The sequence below is a fragment of the Tupaia chinensis genome, unplaced genomic scaffold, assembly GCF_000334495.1.
Source record: "Tupaia chinensis unplaced genomic scaffold, TupChi_1.0 Scaffold144171_1, whole genome shotgun sequence".
Taxonomy (NCBI): Eukaryota; Metazoa; Chordata; class Mammalia; order Scandentia; family Tupaiidae; genus Tupaia; species Tupaia belangeri.
Window position 1 is genome coordinate 1,017,074 of NW_006204027.1, and position 12,215 is coordinate 1,029,288.

Consider the following 12,215-nt stretch of genomic DNA (forward strand, 5'->3'; position numbering starts at 1 on the left):
TCTTTCCCTCTCGTGTCAGAACCTGCTGACGAGAGTTTCCGTGCGCACCTCTGCCTAGGACCAAGATCCTGGGGGTCTCGGTTTCTGATGTACGCTGGGGCTAATTCAGCTGGAGGGAAGGGGCCGCCCTAAGGTCCCCTTCCCCGAATTCACTTAGGCTCACTGGGTCGCCCTGGCAAGGGAGGAAGGATGCAGAAGATGGTCAGGAGCCCTGGGGATGGGAGCAGACGAGAAGGCAGGTCCAAGCGGCCGCTCCCGCCCGCAACCGCCGGCCGCCTTCCCGAAACTCAGTCATCGGAGCTCTCCTCCGCGCCCGCCGGCTCCGGCTGGTGGCAGCGCTAATGAGTCCGTCTGGGGGAAGCCGGAGCCGGCAGGCAGAGCTCTGGGCGGCCGGCCAGGCCCGCGGTCTTGGTGGCTCCGCTGGGCTGCGGCGCCGAGATGGGGCTGGGGACACAACGGCCGGCGGCCCTCTAGCTCCCAGAAGGCCAGGCCCTCCCCAGGTCTTCTTGCGGTTCTGCGCAGCTCCCTCTGCACTGTCCTCCCGGCTCCAGGCGTAGGTGGTTCGTACGGTAGACGCCCCTTTCCAAAGTCCTATTGCCATAGGGAGTGAGGACACTTTTCGGATCATTTTTCTGCATTGCCACACGCTCCCACCCCCGCTCATTCCTTTTACGCTAATACAGTCCCTGTGCAAGTGAGGGAGTCGGACGACCCTAGGGCAGGGGACGCGGAAAAACCACCTGTCCCCCACCGCCCCCAGCTCGGCTTTGCGGGAACTGCTGCAAGCACTTGAAACGTTCTGAGCCTCAGTCTTTCCCTCCATAAAATGGGGAAGAGTATTTGTTTTTGTAAAGCGCCAGGCTCCTGCCGGTCCTTCCCTTTCCCGTCCCTGCACAATTAGAACTACAGGGCTCTAGCGAGCGCAGCCGGGTTGCTAGGAAGCAAATTTGCCCCCTCCAGCTTTGCGGTCGCGTAGGAGGAGTGGATGGAGCCAAGCGCTGGGTGCGGCCGCATATTTGCTGAAGTGTCTCCGGAGAATTTCTCCGTTTCCGTCGCCACACTGGTTCCTGAACTCCACGGTGTTTAACGGGCACACCCCCCGCCTCGGGATCTTTCTTTCTTTCTTTCTTTCTTTCTTTTTTTTTTTCATTATTTACTGGAACGGGTTACATACATAGCGTTTACCATGTTTATACTTACATATCTTTGTCATTTACTCTAACTACAGAAGATGTCAAGGTCATTATGAATATCCAATTTTAAACTGGGCGCAGTGGCGCGCCACTAGTTCCAGCTGCCAGGAAGCAGAGGCAGGAGGACCCTGAGTTCGAAGCCAACCTTGGCAATATAGCAAGACCCTGTTCTTAAAGATAAATCAATGTCCAATCTTAAAGCGTTTTATAATGTAGGCTACTATATATTATCGCTGATAAAGCAGCGATAGACCCTATTAACACTCAGAGTTCTCCACTTTCTTACAGCAGCGGCAGTCCAAAATGTCTGTGCCCTGGCAGACGGAGGAGCAATCTGGGCGGGCAAGCCTGCTTGTTGCTAGGGCAACGCCCTGCGGCTGGTGGTGCAGAACTAGGAGCCTTTAGGAACCGAGGTCGGTTCCACACGGGAGGCGGAGTTAGTCCGGGGAGCCGACCTGGCGCTAGGGAGTTTCTTGTTTTCTCTCCAGGTGGCGCTATAGGATCGCAGATGCTGTCTTGGGGCGGGGCTTCTCACTGCGCCTGTCGCCCGCGAGGGGCGGGGTCAGGGAAGGGCTTGAGTGAACGGTGTTGTGCGCTAGGGATTCCGGCGAATGAGCTGTCCCGGGAAGCCAGTGGCAGACAGGCTCCGGGACATATGTCCAGAACACGGAAGGTGTACTCTTAGAGAAAGAGAGGCTGGAGGCTCTGGGACGGTGACGAAGAGCGAAGTCATGTCGCCCAGAAAAGCTATACATCTCCTTCCTGCGCATCTGCCCCTGGAACCTCCCTTGGGCTCTCCCTCCCGGCCTGCCATTCATCACACCCTCTGGAGCGCCCTAGGTGGGTGTTCTGCACGCACGCAAGGTGGGGCTGGCCGATACTTCCTCGCCCCCTGCATCCGAGCCGAGCCAAGGCATGCCTGCAGCGCTCTCATGCCCAAGGAATGTGCCAAGATGGGAATTCTGCTCTCCCGGGCATGCCAAGAAAAACAGCCAGGCCATTCCTCAATTTGTCCAGAGGAAGCCTGACTCCCTTCCCTTTTGGAGGCTGGGAATGGAAAAAATGACACGAGGAATTCCTGGCGGAGTCACCGTCTATGTACTGCATACATAAAATAGGGATACCATCTTTTTTTTCTTTTTTAAAGATTTTTTTTTTTTTTGCCATAGGGCTTGTGTGATTGTGATCGCCAGAGAGAGAGAGAGACAGAGAGAGACAGAGAGAGGAAAAGTGATAAATCACCCCCTGCCCCCAGGGGGGTTGGTCACTGCCACAATCCCTTCCCCCTCCATTCTCCTCTCAGGATTTTGGGCACACACTCCTGGTGTGAATTCCTTTTTCTTTTCTATTTTTTTTTTTAGGAGATTTTTGCTATAGGATGCATGTTCTCACTGGAGAGACAGAAACAGAAAGCCAGAAATCACCCCCTAGGAGGGATGGCCATGATGCAATCCCTTCTCCTCCATTTTCCTCTTGGGATTTTGGGAGCACACACACCTGTGCTCAGCATGAGTTTTAAACCACCTGGTCAGGGACTCAAACCTTGTTAGACTACATGGGAGTCCAACATTGTAACCATTATGCCATCTCCTGGTCCCATCTGGCATGAGTTTCAAACAGCTGGATCCAGGACCCAAACAGTGGACGACCATGTGGGAGTCCTGTGCCTTAACCACCACACCACCTGCTAAACCCTCACTTTTAGTCTTGTATTGTGTCACAAAGCCATACCTAGCCTCCCCACCACATGGGGGGCCCTGGTCGCAGCATCAGACCCTCGTTATGCTTCTCCCTAATCACAGTACTGTAGGGATATGTCAGGCCTATACCAGATATCCCGAAAAGGAGCTACAGGAAGTGCAGAAACCCTTATACACACACACACACACACACACACACACACATGCTTCTTAGACCAAGAAAGAAGACCCTTGGCAAGAGACAAAAGCACATTTATTAGGACTTGGGGCTGGCACACGTAAGGTCTGGCTTAAGGCAGCTCAGCAGTTTCCGTGGCCCAAGGGACATGCCAGGATAGGGGAGAAGGGGTAATGACTCAGGCCTTAAGGCAGACCTTAGTGTCTCCCAATCTGAGCTAGAGATCTTGAGAGTCAGTTCTGGGAGGGGTCTGGGAATGCAAAGGGGTCTCTCTTGCCCCCTGGGGCCTTTGGACTGTTGCCAGAATCGGAGAAATGGTCAGGAGAGGGAGCAGGCAGCCCTCGATCCACAGCTTTCATTTCAGTAGTGACCATTTAATTTGTTCCTTGGCAGACTGGAGAACCTGGTGGGGGCAGGGTTTGAGAGAAAGAGTTAGGGGGAATGTCAAATGCCTTTCCATGCAGTGACGGGGAGGTCTACCCAGCACCTCTGCAACCCCCAGTCGCTAGATGGCAGCAGCTCTTCTCTGCTGGCCATCTAGAGTGTAAGGACAGGGCAGGCAGAACTGGCTGCAGCTGGCTCCTACTTCCAGACCCAAGCCTGCCAGGTCCTCTGGTTCCTGCATCTGCAGCTGTGGGTGTGGCAGCAGTCTGGTGTCCCCGATGCCATGCCATGTGAGTTCCCTCCCACAGTGCCACGTCCAGGCAGGGGCTGCGCCCCGGCTTGACACTTGATGCCTCAGCAAAGCTCTCGCTCTGGTTTTGACTGGCAGTGTGTCCTCAATGCCCCACCCTGACTGCTGCTGATGTGGCACAGCTGGCAAAAGGTGGCCAGCCAGACCCTGCCACAAGACACCTGTTCCCAGATGTGTGCATTCCCACGTGCTGCTGAGCAAACAGTTTCAGTCAGGTGTGGACGCAAATCTCAGCACACACAGTGCCGACGTGGGGGGACCCTAGCTGTGCTTCTCAGATGGCCCAGCCAGAGACCTCGGGAGCCAGTTCTGGGAGGGACCTGGGGCCGCAGAGGGGTCTCTCTTGCCCCCTGGAGTCTTGCGGTTATTGCCAGGATTGGAGAAATTGGTTGGGAGAGGGAGCAGCCAGCCAGGAATCCCCAGCCGTTTGTTTCAATATGTAACTTCCAAATGGGGCTTATGAACCATTCAGTGCTGGTCATCCTAGTCAGCGAGCCTCTTTTCCTTCTAAAGAAGGTCTGGCCCACGCTGTGTAGGTCCGTCCATCCCTCCTCTCTTAGGGACAGCTTGACCTGAGGTTCCCCTACCTCTTCTAGCTGGAATCTATCCATAACTATCTCCCATTTTTCTCTCTCTCATTCTTATCTGCAGTTTCCTTGGTTTTGACTCAAGAATTCCATCAGAAATGTTATGCCTTTATTCCTTCCCCCTTTGGAAGAATAGTGTGGTTGTTTATAGAGCATGTATGATTTGCTAGGAACTATGCTAAGAATTTTCCATGTGTTGGCTTATCTAATTCTCATAACTCTAGGAGGGTCCTGATTATGTGAGGTCTGGAGAGGTGGAGTAACTTGCCCTAGGGTCACCAGCTTTAGGTGGTGGGTGGACCGTGTACCGCGGGGTGACTCCCATGAGCCTGTGTTCTTGTCTGCTCAGCTCATCACTCCTAACCCCTTTACACCCTAAAAACTGCTGGCAGCTGTTTTCATTCCAGTAGCTGGGGAGGCAGAGGGACCAGCAGGGAGGGCAAGGCGGGGTGAGTGCCAGTGGCAAAGCAGGGAGGTGGGCACCACACATGGGCCTTGACCCAGGATGGCACAGGCCCATCTCGGCAGGAAGCCCACAGCAGGCGGCAGTTAGTGCCAGGGCAGGGAGCTCCACCATAAACGCAGGGTTAGTCTGAGCAGAGAAACCTGTGGGCAGACAGAGCAGAGGTCAAGACGGTCAATGACGAGCGGGAAGTTGGTGCGGCTGCAGAACCCACCAGGCCACCAATCCGGGAGTCTGTGCATCCCCAGGCAGGACCTAGGATCATGCAGGGGTGTGGCAGGACGTGCTTGCCCACAGCCAGGTCACTCAGGGGCCAGGTGGCAAGCGATGAGTGGGAAAGTTGCACCCTATCATGAGTTAACAGTGCCTTAACAAGCCCAGTGCAGCCAGGCACAGAGCAGAGGGCCTGTAGTCCCTGCTGCTCAGGAGGCGGAGGCAGGATGGCGAGCCTGAGGCCAGCCCAAACATCATAATGAAATCCTGTCTAAAACACACACACACACACACACACACAGAGAGAGACAACAATCCCAGCATGGACTCTAAATGGGAAAGGTGGGGGAACTGATTTGGAATCCTTTCCAGGTTAAGGGAAGCATCAGGGGACTGGGTCCTCAGATTGCTCTGGGGAACAAGGGACCTGGCCATCACCAGGTGGGCAGCTCATCCCAGGTTTGAGCCAACTAAATTGAGCCAGGAGAGGAGGGAGTTCTTCCATCTGTTATATTAGCACCCAGCTCCCCCACTGGAGCTGGGAAGCCACAGTGACACCCTCCAAGAGACTGTCACAGCCTCATCCCTCCCCACCCCTGACTTCTCTGCCTTGGCAGTGTCGCTGGGTCCCCCCAGGGGGCTCTGCTCTCCTCATCTCTGTAGCCCATTTCTGACCAGGGCAGGGGCAGGGGCCCTACCTGGGCTACACTCTGTTCAGTCAAGCTGCTGTCGTCTGCCTGTGGGGAAGCAGAGTCAAAGGGAGGGGTCAGGCCAGGGTCCAAGAGATGAAGGAAAGGGGCCTGGGGGTGGGTGAGGTGGTGCAGTGGTTAGGATGATCCAGAAGTGCACCTGTATCACTGGTTAGCTGAAGTCCTGCAGCTTATCCCCAGGATGCCCGGAACCCTGGGACCCTTCTCTGGTACATGGAAGGTGTGGATCAAGGGGAGTAAGAGGGGAGCAAGACCAGGCAGGGAGAGCCTATCCATCCCCGACCCCAGGGGTTCAAGGCCAAGGCCTTTGAGGATTTATTGACTTCCCCAGTCTATACCTCCTGCAGGAAGATGGTGAGGGACTGTGATCCTAAGGGGGAGAGGAGAGGCAGATCTCTTTACTAACCAATGTCCCCAACCCCTAATAAATGCAGCAACCCAGAGGACCCTGGGCTTCCACACCTGGGCACTGGTAGCCTCATGCCCAGGGAGGAGGGCAGGCAGGGGGAAGGATGGGAGGAACAGCCTGCAGGACATGGAGAGGGAGGGGATGCAGGAACTCTTACCCTAAAATTCACTTTCTGGATCACTTGCTGGGGGTCACTCTCCAGAATCACGCTACAGGGTGGGAGAAAACCAGGAGGAACACTGGTGACATGATTCTCTCCTCTGCCTCCTCCCCTGCTCAGCCTCTTCCCTCTCTTCAATGCATCCTGCAATGTCTCCCTTCCAGGCACCTTCCCATCAAATAGTCCTCAAGTCAGAACTCTCCTCACCACCAAGGGCTCTCAGCTCTCATCGTCTACACCACAAACCTGATGGCCCACACACTTGTTCACCACAGGGCCAAGGTTTTCAAATTGGGTGAGAGCAGCAGCCTAGGATGGTCAGATTATGAAATGCAAAGACTCACAAGCTTGGAGCTCTTGGAAATCTGGCTCTGCAAGCCTGGTCATACCCCCACAAGACTCGCAGTAGCAGGCAGTTAACAATAATAGGGGGCACAGATGGTGCTACTGTAGTAAAATGTGATGATCTGCGAGGCTGATCCATGTGGGAAGGTTCCAGGTTCGTGTCCAGAGACCTTCCTGAGTATGCCAAGCACGCATGTACCCATGACTGGAGCTGGCTAAGGCGTGTGCGTGTGTGCCCAAGATCCCAAGAGGAGAACGGAGGAGAAGGGATTGCGGTGTGGCCATCCCCCCTGGGGGGTGATTTCTCGCTTTCTGTCTCTCTGTCTCTGTCTGTCTGGCGAGTGCACATGCCCTATAGCAAAAAAAAAAAAAAAAAAAAAAAAAAAAAAAAAAAAGACTCTTTTGGAGGCCATCTCTCTCTGCTACTTATAGAAGTAATAGAAGTAATAAAATTAAAAAATAGCTCTAGAGGAAGGGAGGCAGCACCCTATCTTTCGGAACCCCCATCTGCAGGCAGTATGGCACAGGGCCATGGAAAGAGCGCAGTCTCTGGAACCAGGCGCATGGTTTGAGATCTTGGCCCTGCCACTCCTTTGCTGTGTGATCTTGAGGAAGCCACTTGAATCTCTGAGCCTCTCCTTCCTCATCTATAACATGGGTGTAATGTTAGAGGCGTGCACGTAGATGTTGCTAAGGTGCTCGAGAAGATGCTATTATCCTTTGTCCAAGAGCAGAACTTCTTCTCCGAGTAGTATTCTTCATGGAAGTCTGCTAACCATCTTTCCCCACGAGGGCCCCCAGCTTTCTGGGAATGTGCCAGCATTCCAACAGGCGATAACACTGGCGGAATGAGAACCCTGAGCTTCACGTGCATCATCTCACCGAGTCTCCACAATCCTATGAGGTGGTGCCCCTGTCACCCCCACTCTAAAGCTAGGGAAAGTAAGTGCGCATGGGCTCTCAGAGTGGGAGGTGGGGAAGGCGGGCTCTGTCCGAAGTCCTTCTAGACAGGGGCCAGCGTCTATGCCGGTAGTTCCCCCGGCACGGAGCTCAGACTAGCTTTCCCCAAGCCTGCCAATCCAACTGTCGGCCACAGTTTTACATCGGGTTACTCTCCTCTTTGTCTAACGTGGAAATCGACCTCCATCCTCATAAGGGAGTGTGAGTAAGGGGTGGGGCGATGGGACCACTGGGGACAGGCTGGGGAAGGGAGGGAGGAGTTGGCTGGAGAGCCCAGCCATGTGCCACAGGCCATTCGGAGTTGGTGACCCTCAGGGAACCCCTCTCTCTCTGTGGGTGTCCCTGCCGCCCCCTCTTCTCTCCATCTCTTCCTCACCCGCCATCCACGATTTCATCCAGCACCAAGAAGGCTCCGTCCATGTTCTCCAGCAACCAGCGCTTCTCGACATTCTTCCTGAAGGCAGACGTGTGCTCCTGAGCCTCCTCATGGCCAGGGGAAACTGGGTGGTCCCTGCCTCTCTTTCTGCAAAGCCTCACTCCCTCACCTCCTAAGCCCAGCCCCCAACAAGGATGGGAAGGAGCATGCAGGGGGCAGAGCCTTCCAGGTCTGCTGCCTCAGGCCCACCTTCCACCCCTGCACTACAGCCCTACTGCGTAAATTGACAGTGGACATTCATTCTTGGATTCTCTCACTTTTCCGAGGACTCCAGGAGAAAAGCGGGAAGGAAGGGCCTGCCTCTGTGCCCTGTCAAGGCCTGGGTGAGGGGAGCTGGGAGGCAGAGCCCTTCACTCACCTTAACATGTGGTTCAGAGACTCAAACAGGCAGGTGAGCACAGACATGAGCATCAGCTGTGGAGGGGTGGGGTGGGAGAGGAAAGCAAAAGGGCTTGAAGTTGAGAAGGCCCAAAGGGGCCTCGGAGCCCACCTGTGTGGTCAGCAGTGGGCAGTTGTCCCCTTCACAGAGACAGGGCGGGAGGCTGACTATGGTTTGCCCTCAGAGGGAACTGCCTGGTGTCGGGGAAGCTCTGGAGAGCTCCCTGGGGGATGCAGAGTTAGAGTTAGGGTTAGCCCTTGCACCCTATGGCAAAAACCTTAAAAAAAAAAAAAAAAGGGACCGGCAGATGGAGTAAAGGTTACGTTGCTGGACTCCCACATGGCTGACTGCAGTTTGAATCCTGGCTCCAGAAGCTTGAAACTCACACCGGATGCATGTGCATATGTGCCCAAAATCCCAAGAGGAGAACGGAGGAGAAGGGATTTGGCATGGCCATTGCCCCGGTGGGTGGGGTGGGGGTGGTGATTTCTCACTTTCTCTCTCATTTTCTTTCTCTCTGTCTCTCTGGCAAGCACACATGCCCTATAGCAAAAATATCTCTAAAAAGAAAAAGAGACAAACAAAGGCACCCCTGCAGAGGGAGTGATGATTACTTCATTTTTGGCTCCCCACAAACCCAAGAGGCTTAGCGGATACGCATTATTTCAGGAAGAACTATTTTTGGTGCACTTCAAAGGCCCCCCAAGACTAGAAAGAGGGTACCAATGGTGAGCTTCCAGATCCAGGCTCTACCCCAGACTCCCAGCCATGCCCCCCCCGGACAGACCTGTCTCCTGAATTCACCTCATTTTCATGGGATGAGCCCACCACGTATAGGAAGAGGTCAATGCTGCTTTTGTAGACGATGGTCATGCCCCCGAAAAACGCAATCTCACCTGCAAGGGGATGGGCTGTCAGACTGGCCACACGGCCTTGACCCACCTGACCCCTCCTCCCGCCTCCTGCTCTGTGCCTCTCCCTGTTCCCTCCTTCTTTTTCTAAGGACGAGCATTTGGGACATGACCACTGTGCTGCTGTGTCCTCCCCAAGCTGCCACCCTGTTTCTGGAGATTGCCTCTCTTAGGGGTCAGCAGACCAGGTTGTCAACCCGGTCAACCTCCTGCCCACCCTCCCACCATACACAGTGAGAGCCTTGGGGTCAGATCAGGGTGGTGGGGTAACCACAAACCCCAGCTGGGCTCCTGGCTGAGAGAGAGGCCTAAGGAGGTTGGGGGTGGGGGTGAGAGTCATGAGGAGTGGAGAACAGTTGGGAAGGAGAGAGAAAATCGCCTCCGAAAAAAAGGGCATGGCCATGGATGTGGAAGGCCAATGGGGACAGATGCGTCCAGATGAAGGCGACAGGTGCCTCTGAGTTCTGGAGGAGACGGTGGTGGATGCTTGCTTACTCTCAGTCCGGCTGGTCTTGTTGAAGACATTTTTCTCGAAGACCATCTGCTCCTTCATGGAGGGGAACGTGCCATCATAATACTGTGACAAAGGGGAAAAGGGGCGAGAGCCGTTCCACAGGGCCTGGCTGCTCCCGGCGTAGGTGGTGGGGAGCAGTGGGTGCTGGCTGGACAGGACCCTGCTGCTGTGCCCGGTCTCCCCTAAAGGGGGCTCTCTAGGCCTGTCTATTTTCCCCAAAAGTTAGTTCTAAGCAAAGAAAGTCAGAATAAGTAGAGGAAAATGGAGGCCTACTATGGAGTCCCTCCTGGCTTCTTGGAGGCTCTTGTACATTGAGCAGATGGGTAGGGTGCTAAGGCTGGGGGTCACTAGGCCACACCACTTCCATAGCCATCCGTGGGAGTCTACAGGACAGACCACAAGGCCAGGAGTCCTTCCTAAAGACAACACAAACTTAACAGCAGCTACTTTATCATCCCCATTATGTCACCGGGCCATGGCATCAGGTAACTTCCCCAACAGGGCCAGAAGGGATTCCACACCATGGACAGTCTGACTTCAGACAGCGTTATGGAGGAGATAAACATCTAAGGAAAAGTTCCTCCTGCCTAATTCAAAATGAAATCAATGCTTTTTGTTTGGTTTAGTGGAGCCTCTCTCTCTGACTCCGTTTATTCATCTGTAACATGGGTGTGCCTGGCTGGGGGAGGCCCGGGACGCTCTGGGATTGCACATCCACCTCTGACCATCTGCCGGGGTGAGATGTGGTGGGTCAGCTTTCAATGCTCTGGACGTGGATCTTGCCACTTAGGACTCGCTGTGCAGGCAACGAGAATCTCCCTGCTGGCTGCCGCTGCAGTGAGCGTGCTCATTTGAATGTCGTGAAGACAAAAACGTTTCACCCCCAAATGAAAAGCCCATCATGTATCTCACAGCTAACTGAGATGCTATCGCTCCACTGCAGTTAACTCGGTGGTAGAAGTTTACTTTAGGGTTGTCCTAGCTTCGCTTACTCAGGGCATGCTCACTAGAATGCATACTGGATAGCTGAATGGGAATGGAAACCACACCAAGCCTCATCGAAAAGCCCGAGTTTGGATCTCTGCTATGATATACATGGGAGCTTAGGCACCTCAACTTCTCTATTCCCCATTTTCTTCATCTGCGAAACAAAGACTCAGATGATATGGTCTCTAACATCCCATCTGGTTCCAAATCTGTAGACTCCTTAGAACCAAGCGGAGGTAGCTTGTTTAGACTTTGAGGACTAGGAGTCCTGGGTCCCAGGCTCAACACAGACCTTTGGGCAGCCGCTTCCCATGGTCCAACTGGCATGGTAAGACATTTCAGGGGATATGAATAGAGACAAAGGAGACGTCCACCCATTAGGGACCAGTGGCTTGACAAGGCAGGAGGTTGGACAGAATGACCTCTGGGGCAGGAGGCAGAGATCAAAGTGGAATCTCTCTTGAGATAAGAGAGTCACCTGGGTGGGGACCTGTTTGGGGGACCACAGCACTGTCTTTAGGGTCCCTCAGGGAAGGCAGGGTGTTTACCTTGGCCAGCAGCCGGTTCCCGTCATTATCTAGGATGAAAACAGCCTTGATGGTGTAGAGGGAGGGCTCCTGCAACTGACACCGGAGGAGAGCTCCGTTGGGCCCTAACTCAAGGTGGACGTCCTGCCATGACTCTATGGGACCTGCTGGTGCTAGGAGTACATCCTCAGGCTCCAGTCACCCCAGTCTCAAAGGTCTATGCTGGATCCGGCCCAACTCCGTGCCACTTGGGCCAACTCCGGTGCATGCTCCACTCCCAGGTAGATGTTCCACTGCAGGCCCCTGGTGGGCGCAGTGCCCGATGGGTGCAGAAGGTCCTTCCGGGCCCAAGTTCTGTCATGCACTGACTGCTCCAGAGCCCGAGTCTGAGTGTATCACAGAACCTGGGCCGGGCGGGACATCAGCGCCGAGCCTCCTCCTTCCAGGGAACCTCAGGCCCAGGCTGGACCGGTGCTCTCAGCGCGCCCCCAGCCCCTAGGCTCAGATTGGCTCCAGAAGAACACCCGCCACCCACGGGCGATGGGAGCTCGAGTCCAAGGCCGATATGCCACTCCTTCCCCCTCCCAGAGGAATCTCAGCCCACCAGTCACCCCAATCCTCATCACCCTCCAAATTGACCCAGAACTTCAGCCCCGCGCCCACCGACTCAGCACCGGCCCTCTGGTCAGTTCCGGCCGGGACAAACTTTTCCTGCCCGGCCCCCTCCCCCGCGAGGGTCACGAAGTTCCCAGCCGCCCCGCGGAGTTGAGTTGGATTCCCCCACCCGTCCCCACCCGGCTCACCCCGCGCCTGCCCGCTCCGTACCCGCAGACCCGACGGCTCCTCGGC

The 12,215-nt window shown here is 55.0% G+C and overlaps 1 protein-coding gene and 1 non-coding gene across 3 annotated transcripts; both read right to left on the minus strand.

The window, feature by feature from the left end:
• Positions 1–3,127: 3,127 nt before the first annotated feature.
• On the minus strand, positions 3,128–12,215 carry COPZ2 (coat protein complex I subunit zeta 2; the record flags this gene model as incomplete). Of its 2 annotated transcripts, XM_014583227.1 has the most annotated exon segments (9): positions 3,128–3,474; positions 5,727–5,765; positions 6,305–6,356; positions 7,989–8,066; positions 8,407–8,462; positions 9,232–9,323; positions 9,834–9,915; positions 11,388–11,462; positions 12,192–12,215. In XM_014583227.1, coding segments are annotated over 9 exon segments (546 nt in total), but the record flags the coding sequence as incomplete, so codon positions are not given.
• On the minus strand, positions 11,714–11,772 carry MIR152 (microRNA mir-152). The gene has a single exon (NR_129432.1). It is a non-coding gene; the product is annotated as a microRNA mir-152 (primary transcript).